The sequence below is a fragment of the Hippocampus zosterae genome, chromosome 15, assembly GCF_025434085.1.
Source record: "Hippocampus zosterae strain Florida chromosome 15, ASM2543408v3, whole genome shotgun sequence".
Lineage (NCBI taxonomy): Eukaryota > Metazoa > Chordata > Actinopteri > Syngnathiformes > Syngnathidae > Hippocampus > Hippocampus zosterae.
The window spans coordinates 3228696-3247701 of record NC_067465.1 but is presented as its reverse complement, the minus strand read 5'-3'; the positions used below and the strand labels follow the sequence as shown (position 1 = coordinate 3247701).

Below are 19006 nucleotides of genomic sequence, written 5' to 3'. Positions count from 1 at the left end.
AACCACTGGACTACCGGGCCGCCCTGGTTTTGACATGTGGGCGTAAAACAGTACCATGTCACCTGACGTGGAAAGTAGCTTTGCTAACTAAACGCGGCGCCGGAAGATTTTCATTTGACCTTTACTTTCAATTTCCAGTGGAATTCTGCCAACGTGTGTATCCCACTTTCTTGTTCACTAAACACGAACAAACCGCGGCTCATCATTAAAACGCTTTGGGAGGAGCTGTAGCAAAAGCTGAAACTAACCACGCGTCATTCCAGGGCCCCTCGGCTCTGCATTGAACATCTCCTAAATAAGCCGGTGAAGGAGAACGTGCGATTAAGCACAACTAAACAACAACAGAGAACAATGACGCTCACCGGAAAACAAAAGTCCCTTTCACTGTTTACCGGCCGTAATTTGATTCCTAATTGAGCGGATGTAATTCACTGTTTACAAGAAAATATTCTGGCAAACATAAGCGGCACCCACGGCGGCATCGCACAGCTGAGTGCCGCTGATTCTTGCCTCCAGTCATCCCAGAGGGCGCTACCAGTCCACGGGAGAGTTTTTCAATCAGCCAACGCAATCCCGGTGACGCAGCTACAACCGTTAATCCACTTGTTAGTGAGCGCACGAGCCGATGCAATCAAGCACAATCTTGGTGGGGGGGGTGGTGGGGGGGTTCTGGGCGTCACACGCGGTTGGTGGTTGCAGTTGTGCAGGTGAATGACAAGTAAAAAAGGCTTGTTTTTGCCTTCCAAATTTGATAAAACCGTGCCGGATTAATTATGAAGCAGGTTAGCTGTTTAAAAAAAAAAAAAAGTACAGACAATCTCCTGTTTGAGAGCCATTCTTTAATTCAACTCGATGTCAAGACGGCCGATTGTGTTTGCTGCTCCTTTGCTAAATGAGATGCAAGTCGAACATACTATGTCAGAAAAGACTGGGGGGGAAGGGGGGGGGGGAATTGCAAACGTGTCAATCTTTCAAATTGGTCAACTTAGATTTGTTCTTGATTTTAATGCTTGGTGCTTTCTACCGCCTTTATTACCGATTCGTCTTACTGTTTATTGTGCATGTTAAATCGCTCCATGTACAGCGCTTTGTATGCAGTGACGGCTGTTTGAAAGTGCTCGAGAAATACTGTTGACTTGACTTAACTAATGGGGTGAAGGTGGGGGGGGGGCAGTTAAATTAGACTCAAGCCAACATATACAATGCAACAACTTAATTTGTGTCATTAAAAAAAAATCTGAGTTTTTTTAGATAGCAGCACCTTGTTTTTTAATAATCAATTTCAAAAAGTTGGACAGAAACTGAATCGTACAAACAATTGCAATAATTCGAAAAGAATTGATCAAATAAACCCAAAATATTAAGAAATTATACGTATTAAGAATGACATATAACTTCGAATAAATGGAACAATGAACATTAAACATCACTTCATCACTTTTTATCTTACACATTTATTGGAGAGTCTTGATTACGTATGACAGATGGCGATAGAAATTCACGATCGGACGGGGAGTCGGTTCTTTCTTGAATGTTATTTCTTGTCTTCTTCAGTCAAAGGGTTACAGTTAATTTCTCAATGAATTTTCAAACCTCACCACCAATTTCATTTCGACACAGCCAAAGGGGGGGAAATGTGAAATAGGAGCGCGGTTAATGCGGATATCGATTCACAGACACGAGCTAGTCAATGACCATGAATTCTCCTTCACTCGCATACCGTATGTGAGGTAAAGAAAAGAAAATAGCCCACTGCGCACGTGTCATGTGATTACAAATTAGCCAAAGGGGGAAAAAAAAATATCGTTTGTGAAAGCAGAAGACTTTGTGTTTGTGCTCAGTATCTAAAGTCTTGTTCAGCTACTGCACATATTTTCCTTCAATATTACGGTTGAAAAATTGCGCCCGTCAGCCACTTCAAGTTGTGAGAAGCTACTATTTTCGTCCATGATTGCGCCCGAGAGCCCGTTTGGGTTGCACTGCACGAAGACAGATGTGTTCATGAAAAATTCTGTTCCATCTCATGACTGAGCAGAGACTGACGCCACTGGTTGGCATGCAACGCACCTGCAACGCGAAGCCATCCAAAGGTTAGCGGAAAGCGTGCCTGATCTATATTCATGTCAGATTCGACATCACAACGACCTCTTCATAACCTTATCAGAAAGCTCTCTCCTCCTCGAGGAAAAACAGACACGCCGTAGCATTTAGATGGAGTAGCGCGTGGAGGGGGTTGGGGGGGGGGTTGTGTGTTTGTACATCAACGGCCACCCAACCTGTCCAAATCTGGACAGCGCTGACCTTATATGTCTGCAGAGACGACACTGGCAAAGATACATTTGTTTTGTATGATTGAGTAAAAAAAACTTCATTGGGGACAAATTCTTTCTACAGCTTTGTCATCCCTTCCCTTGGATTTATGAAACACACAAGTTGTGAATATTGATGAAGGAAAAACAACAGATAAGGCTGTTGCCAAAGACAAAATATCCAAATACTACCGTATTTTCCGCACTACAATGCGCTTCGGAGTATAAGGCGCACCTTTAATGAAAGGCCTATTTTGAAACTGTTTTCGTATAGCGGGCGCACCGCATATTATAAAGCGCCTCGAATAGAAGCTATAATAGTAGCTGTAGTTGCGTTATGCATCCTCTAGATGGAGCTGCACTAAAGAGAATACAATACAATACAGCTTTATTTATGTAGAGCCTTCGCAACCGCTGCGGCTGTAACAAAGCGCTTTGCAGAACCTTTAAAATACAACGTCCAAGAAATCAGAATAGTGATCCATACATGAGGCGCATCGGATTATAAGGCGCACTGTTAGGTTTTAGGGGCGCCTTATAATGCAGAAAATACGCAAAATCTAAATTGAGGCTACTCGTAACTCTGCAAAACTCCTCAGCATCACCGTCTGTGAATTCCAAGCGTTTCGCATTAGATGTGTAAATGAATCTCAAGTAACAGAGTGGAAAACGTGATACCATTCTCTGTGTTACAAAGTGATTTTTAAGCACTTCATTGATTTAATTACATCATCTTTCCGAGATGTAATGTAAATTTGCTATGCATTCATTTGATTATTTCATTACGAGTTCTACCCTGCTTTATGGTGCCACGTTTGTCTCTGCTTTTAAAGGCCATGCAAAATTAGATTTAGCAGATGATGCTCTCCGGCCATGACCGGTGTCCACGTGTGTGTGTGTGTGCGAGTGCGTGTGTCACACCGTTAGTGCTTTTCATTAAGCCTCATGACATTGTGGACCTTTTGAAAGACATCGACACCTTGTCCAGCTGGGAATTGGGAAGAACAATTTGACATGACACTATTGGGACGACGGATTCACGAAACTAACTCAAAGAAGAGGTCTAAAAAGCTAGCATATATATATATATGTTTGCGTAACGTATTGTAAAAATGTAATATTTCTTCTTTATCAGTGATGGAAGCAAGCCCTGCAGTCATCATAGTATAGATTTTTTTTATAGTCGACAAGAGAAGTGTCAAACTGTCACAGAATAAAGGCGGAGTTTGACATACAGTGACAAAAATGTCGGTTGGACGAAAGCAGCAGCATTACTATTGCGTGTTGAAAGTTGTCTGTAGCTATCGCATGTTGCTATGCCGCCTTAGTTACGTCACCTGATGCCTACTTTGTCTACTCAGGCTCGGCGCTCACCTCGAGCAATATTCTGGATCGTCCTCAGAAGCTTGCGGGAGGTTAAATGTTCACCGTACGATACGCCAAGTTGTCGATAGTAACCGGCTGGACGCGGCGAGGTCCTGGCGCAACAGAAAGCTACAGTCCGGGAGGTCTGAAGAAAGCTTGTGATGATCTTTTCTGATGTCCAAAAGCACTTCTCTGCCGTATGTCATCTTTGAGTGTTTGGCGCAATACTGGTATGCTTTTATTTTGATTGCCGGATTTTATCGGCCGCAGGATGTTTGGCGCAGATGACGCCAGTCCAGTGGATGATGGGTGTGTGTAAATTTGTGTGTCACTTAGAGGAAACAATGTGTGCATGAAGTATAAACACATCTGCTACATTTGAAGAATGATGTTTTCAATACTTTTGTCCTCAGTCGATAGCTAAATATGGTTCCCAAATGTCAGCATGAAGCCGTGCAATTGTACACCAGTGCAAACTGCTACCACGATCAAAATTGTGGACTATGACTTTCAAATATCAGTGTGACATCGTCAATAAAAATATTCAAATTATTCGTCCTTTTGGCATTTTGGTATTGGATCTTTTTCTATCAGGAAAGTGAAACCTGTGCATGCATACATATTGTCTGCCCACACTGTACACACAAACAACACTGTAGACGAGCACACACTCTCACACGCAGGACATATTGGATTAGCAGTGATTCCCCCCCCCCCCGCCCCCCACCACCGATGGCACCATCACAGAGGTCCCAGATTAAATGCCATACCCGCTTTACCACAGATGGCCTGGAAATAAATCATGCCATCTATACACACACACACACACACACAAACAATTCCACACAAACGCAGTCTAGCGCAAAAATACAAACACACACTCGGGCGATATATAACACCTTAACACACCAAATAACTAAACCACCTGTGCGGTCCAGTGCGTCTACTCTTTGTATTTCAATCAATGAATCAATGGTTTTAAATTGATTGGAGCTGAGCATGGGCCAGAGATGTTCCCCCTGGCTCGCTGCCCTCGCCCGCTATTGATTTGATCTGAGAGCCAATTGCTTTCACACTGGATTTAGGTGTTCCGGGACACTGAGCAAGGAGAGTGAACAAGAAGGAAGGAGAGAAACAGTGTCAGAAAAGAAATTCTGGTATTTCAGCCTCTCGGACACACGAAACAAAGGGTTAAAATCTTTTTGAGCGGACAGACGTGGTGTCTCGTAGCCGATTTTCAGTTGTCTTGATACATCGTAGCCCGTGTAGTGTGGCATACTCAACGACCGGTCGTCCGGCATCTGAGATGCTTCACGATCACGACGACGACGACGACTGGCATGTCAGAATTTTTGTTCATCTTGCCACGTAGTGTGACGTGTCCTGGGTCGTCCTTCGCGCAGCATTTTAACTCATGCTAAGTTTGCTAGCTGCAAAGCTCGTGGTTCGCAAATGTGGTGCCATTGAACAAATTTGTTACCCTAAGTTATTTTGAGAGAATAGACAGTTCATACTCTCTCTCTTTGTCTTTCTCTTTGTCTTTCGGGGGAACCATACACGTCAAACCTTCTCTGAGTCGGATTGGTGTACCACAGGGCGCTATGTTAAGCACGTCATAGGGCCCAACCTGTCCTCTCAATACAAGGGCCTTCTCTATGGAATAAGGAAGGAACGGGGCTTAGAGGCCCCGGTTTTGACGAAGGATGTGCCCTTTTGTCCTACTTAGGCCCCCTCTCTCAAATCATTTCCACAATTGGGGGGGGCTTCCAATCCAGTTTAAGAGTTTGTAAAGACGAGGAACCATACGGGCAAGAATGGGAGCCGGCGCGCTCGACATGTATGAGAGTCACAAGAGCCAGTAAGAGGGGCCCCTCGCCCAAACTGCTCACAGAGGCATTTCCCTGGCCTTGTTCAAATAGCATTAGTGGGGGTAAAAGTCCCATTGACTGCATAAGCTCAATATACATTTGGTTAAGAGTTCTATTGTGACTGCTCTCCTAGTTGCACACTAGGAGCAGAATGAAAACAAATGGATGCATTTTAAAAAAAATTTTTTAATAAAAACGGGATAGTGTCTGAAAGTGTTTGCGGGATGGTTACGACAAGCCCATAGCGAGGGAGTCGGACATGACAGCGGTTGGGAGTCGAGGCCAAACATTGTAGGCAGCATTGTAAAGGTCATTTTACAAAGAAGATATGAAAGTTAAAAAGAGAGAGAGGTGGAGAGATGGTGAAATGGAGTGTACGAGTATGTGTGCTTTTGTGTCCCTATCGCTCAGTTTGGCTTCATTCCCCAAAGGGTCTTATTATGCTCCGTGTCGACTCCGACACAAAAGCTGTATCGCCGTGCATGCAGCTTCCCCCCTAGAGAACATTCTCGACGCAGCAAATCCATTTGTTTGTCAGCTTTTGCCTCTATTCGCACTCTGCATAATCAGATATGATTGTCTATGGAAAGCTTGCCATTGTGCAGATGCAGACTGGCCTATAGCCCCGTAGTTTCACTTGGCCGGCATAAAGATAGCATCTCGGCTGTTTCACAGTGGAGCCGCGGGATTTGGTATCAACACAGGGAAAAGCAGGCATAAAGCCACAGCGTTGGGAACATTACTTTAGAAAAGTAATTAGTGACAGTTTCTCATTACCGGGTCAAAAAGTAACTGTTTTTCAAAATATCTGTATGCAAAGACAGTTTTATCCGGATTATATTCTGGCACACTAGAATCTTTTGGTCCATGTTTGCTAGGTTATTATTTGTGGCGAGGCTCGGTCGCTATCTCCTCCGCTAAAAGTACTGTCATATTAAAAAAATATGAGAAAGACATAGGGAATATGTAACCACGGATGAAACATGAAATAAACTTTGATTTGAATTAATTCGGTTCTTTTCCGCAAATGTTTCCCTTTTCTAATTTTTACATCGGCCGAATGAAATAATTTTTCAATGCTTGTTAAAGCTCGGTTGATCAGTCACTTCTGTGACATTGAAGAGATGTTTTGAAAATAATAATAATTTCAGTTTTGTCAATGACATTTCATATCTAGTGACTGAAAAAGAAATGAAGTATGTTTTATCCATCTGCAACGGGGCTTGCAGTCTATCAATGCGCTGGATTAACATCGTGTTTATTAACACGGTTAAGATTTCAAGTACATGCTGTGTGGTCTGTCCTTGAAACCGTACCGTGATATTTTATGGACTACTGCACAGTGTATTGACTGCAAATACAATTTGTTTCAAATGATTACGCAAATGATGTTTTTTTTTCATGGGGGGTGGGGGGTTCCGAAAGAGTTGACACAAACGACAGCCGGGCACGTTTTTTTCAAGTCATTATCTTTCAGGGGACAATTTGAATGTTTTTCAACAAACCTCCCATTGCTGTCTGTGAAATGGGAATCACGGGAATCACGCCTGATATCAACACATGCCTCAAATGAAAAGTCCAGTACGGGTATGCTATGCTTTGGCAATGACTGCAAATACACACACACAAAAAAAACATAAATTAAAAAATATGCCGTGGCTATCCTATGCCCAGCGCATAATGAATTGGATTTTGAGTCGGAAATTGCGATTCAATCTAATTTGTACAGCCTTCATTAAATGCCTGACAGAATGTCACTCAAATCCTCATCTTAATGATATAAATCCGAGCCCGTAAAAACACCCCGGATACATTTAGGTGGGATCGGATATGTTGCACGATTATGCAGAATTCAAAATTGAGCCTCACTTCATTTAAGCCACTCCAAAGTGAGTTTGCCTCTTTGATGTCAGATTTAATTAGCAGAGCGAGGAGGGATCAGATCACGTTTTGATTAGCTGTCAGTATCGTATTTGGACATTAAACTTCATTAAGGTTGATCCCGAGGTCTTTTGGCACAAACTGCAAAAACAGACCTCATGTTGGAAAATGAGAACCTGAGCAACTGAATACTCTCAGTGAAGTCGGGTCTTCTTTTTAAACTTTCTAAACACACACACACACACGCAGGCACGCACGCACACACACATACCGGTTTATGCGTTTTGTGGGGACCAGTTTTTAGTTCATCACACACACGCACGGCAGCCCTGAGCCAGTGTGGGAACTCTGTAGACAAACGCAACACCAAGCGCAGGAATCCCTCAAATGCTCGCACATCGGGAATTATTTAGTCAGTGACACCGCGGACAGTCACATGACACTCGGGATGGAGGAGATCAATAACCTGTCACGGAGATGCGTCAACCGAATCACACTTTGAGGGCTGCATTGAAGCACCATTAAGCCCTCTGTGAAAACATGCAATTACACTCACACAATAGCAAAACACAGATTTTGGGAGTCGTCTAACTGACGGCTAATTACATCGTGCGAAGAGTCTGCGGTTGTGTTTGATACGGCCTGCCCAGTTAGGCAGAGCCAAATCGGTTTAGAGGAAAATGCACGGTACGGTGAAGCCGATTACAGACGTGTCATTCTTAAAGCGTGCGATGTTAAATCATGGCGGCTCGCACAGTAATCAATTCAAGTTTGAAGTGTGTGTGCTTCATACGCAGACGGGAATCTTACCGAGCATGATTAGGCGATAAAATCAGACATGCAAAGTCCAGCTTGAGATGATTATGTTTGGGTCATGTTTTCTTCTTTTTTCTTCTTCTGTGTTTTATGACTCATATTACAGTTAATAGTGTTTGCTTATTGCTTCACTCTCCCCGCCGGCTGAGCAAATTTAGTCTGCCCATCAAATGGAACTGTCATCTGCACCCGCTCGATTGCCATTGAAAGCACAGACTTGAAGGCTTCCTGACATTGGAACTGTCTGACAAATTTGCATCAGAAAAAAAATATAAAAATACATTTCATGTTACGGTAAGATGAGGGAAGAGCAAGGAGGAGGAAAAAAAAATGGAGGTCTTGAGAACTGGCCGTCAAGGGGCTGCTTTGATGCTCACCTCACTCGGATGGGCCTCTCGGGAGGCTCACGGTGACCGTTTCTGAAAAGTGGGTGTAAATAATTGTCTGGGCGGTATTTGGAAAAACTACAAAAGAAATAATGAGTTGAATTTAACTCATAATATGATTCGATACGATGTTGGAATCGCGTGAGATTCCGTTTAATAAGACGAAGCGCTGCAGGAAGGCACTTTCAGAGCAGTGGGTCTTCCTCTAAACTCGGCCCGGTGGAAATCTCCACAGCAGCGCCTCAGAGGAAGTGAAAAGTCACCCTCGTCGAAAGACTTTCTTCAAGATTTTGGAGTGCATCTGTGGGAATTTCTTCATCCATTCATCCCAAAGACCATTGTTGAGGTCAGAGGTCACCAACATTGGACCTGACAGAGCGAGCCAGGCTCACAATTGCTCTTCCAGATCAAAGGAGCTTGTTTTGTGCTTTCCCAAACGGCTCCCATAAAGTTGGAAGCATAACGTAAAAATGAAGATTTGAGGGCTCGATTTGGTCTCGCTCCATCCGACTGCGTCGTCCAACGCTTTTAGCTCAGCGGATGTGACAAAAAGGGTATTGGACTGACTATAATTGCAATTCGATTCTAATTATATTCTTAATCCGGGAGTTAAACAACACAATCTTCCGGCACCCACATTCCTCTCTGTGCTACTTAGCTCCAAGAACAAGGGGCGAAAGACAATTTCCGAGAGCTTGAAATGGGACCTCCCCAGCCATCAAACTAAACAAGTCTGGAAGTCTTACCAGAACAGCAGCAAGTATTGATGGAGACTGCTAAGCAGTTAATGCAAATGAGAGTTAAGGAGAGCATGCTCCATTGCTCTTGTTGTCGAGCGTTAGGTAAGTACTTTGCACAGGCAGGACGCGGATACCCTGGCCCCTTTGCATTTTTGATTTTGTCTTTATTGCATCCTTAATTATGCAGTCATATCGTGAAAGCACAAAACGGCGCCAACTTGATTGATGGAGGTCACGGATGGACTGAGGGGGTGGGGAGGGGGGGTGACGCGGAGCCCCTGGTCGCAGTGGGCTTTTGTGTTTCGGCAATGAGGGCAACGTCGGCAAATTAAGCAGAGTTGTGGCCATCTGCCGAGTGCGAGGGGTCTTTTGTGTCTCGAGGTGTCCCCCTATGTCTCGCGTCGGCCGGCCTTCACACCCAGGGGAGGGGAGGAGAGCAAAGGAGGGCAGCGGAGGTAGGAAAAAAAAAAAAGAGACGAAGGGTAAATTGGAAAGGCAGGGTCAAAAAGGAGCTTTGATGAAAAAGTTTTTGTGAGAATGTGCACACAGAAACACACACGGAAAAAAAATATATATATATAAATTTTTAAAAAGTATTCCAGCGCACACATTTTTTTCTTGCAAAAGCTTTCAAGAAGGAAACACAAAGCAACCAACGCATACCATGAAAATTATACCAAATGTGTATCCCTTCACGGGGGTGACGAAAAGCACTGTATGTGGTGGCTATTTCTATTATGTTGCGGAAAAAAATAAAAAAAAATCTGCAGTTTCCCCTCACATCATTAGCAGCTAGCTTCCGTTACTGTGGGAGCAGCGCATCTGTGTTTGGGGCCATTACAGACGCTCTGTTTGGGCCCGCGATTCAAAGAGATCTTTGTTTGGGTCACACTCTTTCACCAGTGCTCTCTGCCTTCCCTCTATTCAAACTATTGACAGCCATGGTAACCAGAAGTTTTGCCCTCGCCGCTCTTTTGTACACAAAAAAAGGCGGCAAATTAACAGGGGGGAAAACACTCGGCGAGGCGCAGCGCCACGAAGGGGTTTTGATGAGGATGAAAATGTCAGACCGTGTGCTGTGACCTTTGCGGTCACCGGAGCTGAACTCCATTGCGAAGGTAAGAAGAAAGAATATTTCCTCTGAGTTGTTCCTTGCCTTGGATTGGGTGCGGTCTAGCCCAGAGGATTCGGTTCATTTCTGTGAAGTCCTTTGAGATTGTTTTGTCATTCTTCACTTGACATGTGTTTTGATTTTTTTTTGCCTGGGAGTGGTGTTTTTTTTTTTTCTTGCAAAAAGAACAGGAAAAGAAAGAGTAAAATGGAAAGTTTACCCTTCCCCATAATTCATTCATCTTCCGAGGCGCTTGATCCTCACTAGGGTCGCGGGGGGTGCTGGAGCCTATCCCAGCCGTCTCCGGGCAGTAGACGGGGGACACCCTGAATCGGTTGCCAGCCAATCGCAGGGCACACAGAAACGAACAACCATTCGCACTCACACTCACACCTAGGGACAATTTTGAGTGTTCAATCAGCCTACCATGGATGTTTTTGGAATGTGGGAGGAAACCGGAGCACCCGGGGAAAACCCACGCAGGGCCGGGGAGAACATGCAAACTCCACACAGGGAGGCCGGAGCTGGAATCGAACCCGGTACCTCTGCACTGTGAAGCCCACGTGCTAACCACTGGACTACCGGGCCGCCCCCCCCTTCCCCATAATGGTAGTTAATTCAGCGGTTAACAGAAGCTCAGGAAGCGTCAGGCACCAACATAATTCTGCTCCTTCAAGGTGACTTGGTTGCTGTGTCGGTCGGAACACAGGATGCTTCTGTGGAAAGTCAACTCAGTGAAGTTGACAAGGCCAAATGGGCTGGAATTGCCTCTAATCGTTCAGTGGGACTTTGTAAGCCCCCTCCTGCCAGGCTCCTTACAATCAGGAAGGACATATTAGGATGTAATCACAGCCTCGCTCGAGCGGACACGTCCAAACCCGGACTTTAGCACAGTAATCAGTCGTTTGTATAAAAGGCTCTTTTCAGGGACGATATGTAATCATTACTCCTTATTTTGTTTAAAAACGCTCATCAATTTAACACAGATTAATTGCCGGTCCTATATGTCGATGAAAACCAAGCCCCTGGGAATATATATTTGTTAATATTGCGTTTTTTTATTGCTAGGCGGTGGTTAGCAACGTGATAAATGGTCGGGAATCGCAGATTGTAAGTATGAACGCCATTTCCTTTTCTTTTTTTTTTTTTTAACGTACACCCATGATGTGTTTCTGCGCGTGTGAGTGTGCAGGTGTGCTCTTGCCCCGTGATGGCAGCCATTAGATCGGAGTAAGGCGGCCATGATGAATCGGCACTTAGCCCGGAGAAACGCGCTTGCTCAATGGGCTGTGAATCTCCTGCTGCCACGTTCAGCCCGCAGAATGTTAAATAAAGTTATTTGAATATTTGTAAAATTAATGTGCCAGCATGCCAAAAGCCCACTGAAGCCTAACAGCGGAAGAGGATATAAGAGTGTATTCCCGTTGCTCTGTCGACTTGTCACAATGCTCTGATAAAGAATTGAGAAAGTCAATAAATATCAACCAGGGATAGAATACTGGCCGGTCGATGGCTCGCCGTCCGCATAGACTCCGTTATGAAGAAAGTAATATTCGGAAAAAATGTATCGAGTCTATGAAATGTGATCTCACAAAAATAAAAAAAAATAAAAGGGGGTGGGGGGGATTATAATATGTACATCGATATTTTGGCCTTGTGCTTTGCATAAGTATGAGATTCAAAATGGCAAAATGGAGTGCACTTCTCAAAGGTTACGGTTCTGCATATTAATTCAAAACAGTTACGCAAGCAGGAAAATATCCTGTGGTGATACTCTGGAGACTTTTCTGATGACTCGCAGTGAATGTAAAAGTCATAAATCAAATGTAGAAATCAGAGTCACTCGTGATAATTGTGGACTTGGAATGCCAATCAACAGTTTAAAAAAAAAAAAGCAATTGATAAACTGCAGGAAAATCAGTTATGAAACACTTCCAACGCGTATCTGAAACGTAAATCCTGAAATAAATTCCTTCTATAAGATGCAATTAATTTTGTGCGTTCTTGCTTTTTATGCACAGATGCCCCCCCCCCCCCCCCCTCTGAGTTCGAGCACCACAACCAGAACAACATAGAAGACGCATCCGCCTTAACCTTCAGCATTTGACACACAAACACACAATGAGTTTGTTAGATGTGGCCTCGTTCGATTTACCAGCAAAGTGATCAAATATTTAGCAGATTGCTTACATCGCCCAAAGGGACAATGAGGGAACGAAAAGGAGTGGGTGGGCTGCCCAAATTGGTTTGTGTGAGAGCAGCGGGAGCTGGTAATGAAGATGGCACGCTGGCATCATCGTTACTGAGCAACAACACAACATGGTCTCTCTGCCTGACTCGCAGCAGGACACACACACACACACACACACTTATCATGCAGACACCATGGTACCTGCCACTAATTAAAACATATAGATTAGCAAAACTGCACTTAGCAACAGGGGCCCTACACACACATGCAAAGTGCAGCAATTTCTCCATTCCTTGACCAATGTTGTAACACAAATGTCTCTTTCACCTTCACACAAAAAAAAAACAAACATATTTGTAACACGTGTTTTTTTTTTCAAAATAAGAACATGGCACTCATTAGAATTATACTTCATAAAAACACACATCGTAAAATAGGACAGTTAGTGCCTCTATATTTCATATTTGCCCATTGGCATTGTGCACATACTGGTGTTCTGGCCTTCACCACCAGGGGCAGTATAATACAAATGTTTATAATAAAACGAAGAAGAACAAAAAGAAGAAAGAAGAACTAAGGCTGTGTCCGAATGTGCACACTATTCCCATTAGAGTGCGCTTTTAAGCTGTGACGCCATTTTGGACTTGTAACTTAAATTTTTGCTCGCAACTCGAGAATGAAATCAGCCCTAGTGTGTCCTACAGAACTATTTAATTAATGAAAAATATAAATGTGCAATAACAGAATAGTTATAATTCATTGAACGGAAATGTTTTGAACTTCAACTGACGTCTAATTGCCTGTTTGTCCATCGATCACAGACGGATGTTCCTTCATTTTTGATTTAAGTGCCTTTATCAAGGATTGCTGAATGGGAAGAGGGGGGCACTTTGCACGCCCCCGACCAGAGGACTAGAAAAAAGTAGAGCTCAGAGCAAGTGGTTTCTCCCTCCCACATATTCACCAGAATGCCTCATTTCCTTGGGAAGAGAATCAAAAACAGGACAGGGTGACACTTAACACAGCAGGGTGTATACTTGCTGAAGGTGCTTAACGAAGGGCGGCAAGGGGATTGTGGGTATTATTCATTCATTCATCTTCCGAGCCGCTTGATCCTCACTAGGGTCGCGGTGGGTGCTGGAGCCTATCCCAGCTGTCTTCGGGCAGTAGGCGGGGGACACCCTGGATCAGTTGCCAGCCAATCGCAGGGCACACAGAGACGAACAACCATCCACGCTCACATTCACACCTAGGGACAATTTAGAGTGTTCAATCAGCCTGCCACGCATGTTTTTGGAATGTGGGAGGAAACCGGAGCACCCGGAGAAAACCCACGCAGGCCCGGGGAGAACATGCAAACTCCACACAGGGAGGCCGGAGCTGGAATCGAACCCGGTACCTCTGCACTGTGAAGCCGACGTGCTAACCACTGGACTACCGGGCCGCCCATTGTGGGTATTAGTGGAAAAATATACAGTTCACCCATTTTTTTGTGTAAAATTAATGTTTTCATTTCAGGGCCTTCGGGGACGGGGGGTGGTGGGGGTGGGGGACGGTATACACTGTATACAGTACACTGCACACAACGCTTGTTTGTACTTGTGGTGTTTACTGTGCTCCCGTCGCCCCCCAACCCCCCCTGCTGACACAAGCCACAACAAGCCCCCCACCCAAACTTCTTACTTGCCAATTACCGCGCTGCATAGAAGTGAGTTGTACGGCGTTGGTAGAAAAGGAAATTCAGCACAGAGAATACATGTTGACAATCTTTTAACTAAGACGATCAACAACCCCAATTGAAAATTAAGAAGGCGACTGAGAGGGGGAAAAAAAATTGCCGTGTCCGATGTCATCTTGAGCCTCTCATTTGAAATGTGAGAAACCACGAGTACCGTATTTTCCGCATTATAAGGCACACAAAAACATTCATGAAAAAAATCATGACCTCACTAAAAAATAAAAATAAAATCTTTCAAACGGTTAATCAGTGTCAATAGGCAAATTCATAAGGGCCGCAAACTTTTCCCGCGTGTATGTTTACTTCCGGCCACGGCCATTCAAAACTGTGCTTTGTGGATTTGTGGCCTTTTTGTATCTATCAATCGATCATAGCAGCTGTGCATCAATCAATGTTATCTGAGCAGCGCACGCTCCAGCGGAGTGCCGGAGGCAGGCCGATCCATAATCCAGCATTCTATGACGCGCCTTGAGCTACTGGTATCCTCACAGCAGTCTGCGGCAAATGTTTTCTTTCTTTACATGTACGTAAGTATGTCAGTGTAGGTACAGCTACAGCGTACGTGGATGATGAAAGCAAAGAAGCCACGCGGAGCTCTCAGTACAGAATTTACATAAATGTCTTGTTTTTAATGACTAATACAAATTTGTAGCGGTGAAATTAATAGGTGTTCAGTGCCATTTAGAAGAAACTCGATGTAGTGCTCAAGTGAAGTCCAAATGTAGAAAATTCAATAAATGAGTGGTTGTAGTAAATTAAAAACAATGAAGAAGTGATTATGTACCGTGGAAAGTCTAAAATGAGTCTTAGCGGCACCCACTGTGGACATTTAGGTCGGCAGTGTTTCGAAAGGGGTGTTTCACAGTGCAGAGGTACCGGGTTCGATTCCATCTCCGGCCTCCCTGTGTGGAGTTTGCATGTTCTCCCCCGGGCCTGCGTGGGTTTTCTCCGGGTGCTCCGGTTTCCTCCCACATTCCAAAAACATGCATGGCAGGCTGATTGAACACTCTAAATCGTCCCTCGGTGTGAGTGTGAGCGTGGATGGTTGTTCGTCTCTGTGTGCCCTGTGATTGGCTGGCAACCGATTCAGGGTGTCCCCCACCTACTGCCCGGAGACAGCTGGGATAGGCTCCAGCACCCCCCGCGACCCTAGTGAGGATCAAGCGGTTCGGAAGATGAATGAATGAATGAATGTTTCGAAAGCCATCAGAAGTTCAACCAGCTTCCTAGAAAGGTTCTCTCCCCCACCCCCCGCGTTAAATTTCCACTGCATGGCCATTATTACATTGCAAAACAACAACTCAAATGCTGGTTTGTGATATAAGTCGCTGCAATTGTAAAGATGACTTACCTCGACACACGTTGCCATTGTCTGGTTCAAATCCCGCCTTGCAAGTGCAGCTGCCGATCGGAACCATCCACTCCCCGTCTCCGTTACAGTACAGCTTTATTGGAACGTCCACTTCCTCGGAATTTGAAATGCAAATCCCCCTGGCAATGACCAGGGAGGTGCTTTCAGCGCCTGTCATCGTCTCCGGAAAGACTGCAAAGTTCTGGACCACGCTAGGGCACTTCTTATAAAACACCCTGACGGACAGCAAAGACATGCAGGCTCCGTAATCCTGGAAGGCCAAATAGAAGCCGTTCTTCGAGAGGGGCCCGAAGCTGCGGACTTCCGTGTTGACTTTCATGAGGCGTCCTCCGAAGTCCACCTGTGAGAAGCTCTCATCGGCGGCTATGGTGTCTACCTTCAGGTAGGGAGCCTCCATCCAGAAAGCAGTTCCTTTGGTGGCAATGACGGCGTCGGATTCATAGTAGTAAAGGTTGAACGTTTCCTTGCAGGAGCCGGGAACGTTGGGGATGGAACTGCAGTCGCGAACCGTGAAGCGGATCTCCACGTAGATGCGCTGTGCGCCTCTGCGATCGATGAAGGTGGTGAGGAGCCAGTTGTTCTGACTGGGCTCGAAGACATTACACACCTGGTACGTCCTGATGGTGTTCAGGTTCTCGTCGTAGCCACTCACCTCTTCCCACTAGGGAAAGAAAGGGGGAAAAAAATACACAGTGTATCGGGTTACTGTCGTCAGGCATTGTGGGTCAATTTTACGCAACGGAACAGGGAACAAAAATTGAAAATCAAATAAGCCAAAAAGGCACTGATGATTTTGTTTCATGTTGTCATTCAATTTGAGCTAGAGATCAAAACTACTAAATTAAAAAAAAGAGGCCATAGGACTGATTTTTATTGCGATTTTTTTTGCAGTGCAGAGACCTCCGCCTGTGTGGAGTATGCATGGTCTCCCCGTGCCTGGGTGGGGTTTTCTCCGGGTATTCCGGTTTCCTCCCACATTCCAAAAACATGCATGGCAGCCTGATTGAACACTCAAAATTGTGCCTACGTGTGAGTGTGTGAGCGGATGGGTGTTCATCTGTGTGTGCCCTGTGATTGGCTAGCACCCGGTTCAGGGTGTCCCCTGCCTACTGCCTAAAGACAGCTGGGATAGGCTGCAGCACGTGCTTAGGGATTGTGGAAAACACTTTTTATTTTCTTTTAAATACGTTTGAGCTTTTTTGGTTCTTTAAATTAGAGCAAAGCGAGCAACTTTTGGATGCGGTGGTTGAAGGGGTGGCCTCGCAGGTGGTGCATTTTACAAAGTACAAGGTGCTGCATAACAAATTCAAAATTAGGCTGGGCTGAATTACAATTAGACAGACGACATGGCAGCGTGCGAGACATTTGCATGCATTCGCAATCAAAGCGCAATGTAGGCCTTTCACTTGCAGGTGTGACCCAGAAAGTATGTTGGACGAGCAACAGCAGCCACCTCGGGGGGGGCGATCTACCGAGTGCAGCAAATCATGATGAAAATGTGCCATTAACATTTGGAATAGTTTCAAATCACAAAGACAAATCACAACATTTAAAAAGAAAAAGAAGAAAAAAAACGGCTTGGTTTAAAAACGTGCAGCCGTGTGGAAAAATGCGTTAAGGTCAAACTCAAAGAAAGCATTTCAAATTTGTGGATGCTATTAATGTATATCAGGTGGCAGAGTGCTGAAAAGGGAAGCGGAGACGTTTTGAAAATGCATTTTCTGAAGATTGTTACCGACGTAACGGGTTTTTTTTGGGTGGGGATTGGGGGGTAGGATTAATCTCGCCCACCAGTAGCAATAATCTAAACAGCCATAGGCGAGGAGGAGTTAATGAGGTCTACAGTGAAGCGAGTGGGCCTCGAGTCAGTTCATGAGTTTTTCGTGTGCGTACTGTATATCATCTCCCGGTCGCTTCATCCTTCTGACCTTTGAAGCGGCAGCCGTTAAAAACTTGCCCCCAACGGACTGCTAGAGACGGAGTCACGGAGACTTGTTAAAGACGAGCGGCCATCGAATTTTTCCAATCAACAGATAAAATAAGTACAAAGGAAAGGTCTGAAGGGAAATTAAAGGGACTTGAAAGCAACTGCGATTGGATACGTAGAATAACCTTGATAAACAAATTTAAGAGTGTGCGAGGTTACCAAGGCAACCAGAATCCTAACTGGATAACTTATATAACTGTAAGTGGCAAAGCTGTGAAAGGACACACATTGCCCATTGTAAAGATGTAATGCAAAAATGTGTCTAAGGCTGCACCTTATGCTGTGTGTGTGTGTGTTTTTACCCGGTCCTCACTGTGCCACAAGTGCAGGAATGTGTGTGTGTGTGTGTGTGTTATACTATGAAATAAGCACACTGTCCTTTGGCTTCTTTATGAAATATGACATTTTTGAATATTCTTTGCCTTTTACCGACACTTTCTTCGTGGCGTGTGCTTAACGCTACAAAGTTGCAGTCGGAAAAAAAATAAAAATACCACGTGACACTGCTGGCGTGATAAACGAGTTTACCAGAAATCTGAGGTGCAAATGAAGTTATTTTTTTCACCCCCTCCAAGTGCTACTCCCTCCGAGCTCCTGCTGCTCTCAAGTCTTTCCCCTTCCTATGCTCTCGCTGTAATGACCATTCATCAGCGTTACAGGAACCTGTCCCTTTCAGTACTGCCTGTTCATTAATATAACCGGCCCCGGGCTCCTCTGCACCCGTCTGCTCCGTTCGAGGAGGGGGTCTTCGCCACCTCTCGTCTAGCCAAATGACCGCCATCTTTCACGGCGGAGAGGAACCCGAGGCATCTGCGATAATGCCCATCTCCATTCTGTCCACAAACTCATTGGTCCGTGAAATAATGAACGAGACGGATATTTGGTGTCCCCATTGTGTCAACAGCCACGGATAAAATATTAGTCATCATTTCCAAAGCGGGTTCAAACTTGGCCATGGACTTTGCTCCGTGTTTGGATTCCAGTGCTGCTTATCTGGCCATGTTTGGACACAGAAGACGTGCTGTTTTGTATTTTGACAGTCGAGCGGCCAGTATACTAATTTTCTTGCTGTTGAACTTGTAACTACATGCTAGGAGGTAGAAAATATTTGGGTATTCTGACTAATGGCGGGCGGCACGGTAGGCGACGGGTTAACATGTCCGTCTCACATTCCAGAGGTCCAGAGTTTGAATTTGGGCTCCGGCCTTCCTATGTGGAGTTCGCAGGTTCTCCCTGTGCTTG

The 19006-nt window shown here is 44.8% G+C and overlaps 1 protein-coding gene across 4 annotated transcripts in view; it reads right to left on the bottom strand.

Annotated features, from left to right (window-relative positions):
• The window catches only part of LOC127616375 (ephrin type-B receptor 1-B), a 133667-nt gene that overhangs the window by 61770 nt on the left and 52891 nt on the right, over positions 1–19006 (bottom strand). For all 4 annotated transcript variants that reach the window (XM_052087935.1, XM_052087934.1, XM_052087932.1 and 1 more), the window contains exon 3: positions 15757–16438. In XM_052087935.1, coding sequence (XP_051943895.1) covers positions 15757–16438 — 682 coding nt within the window. The remainder of the gene's footprint in view (positions 1–15756; positions 16439–19006) is intronic.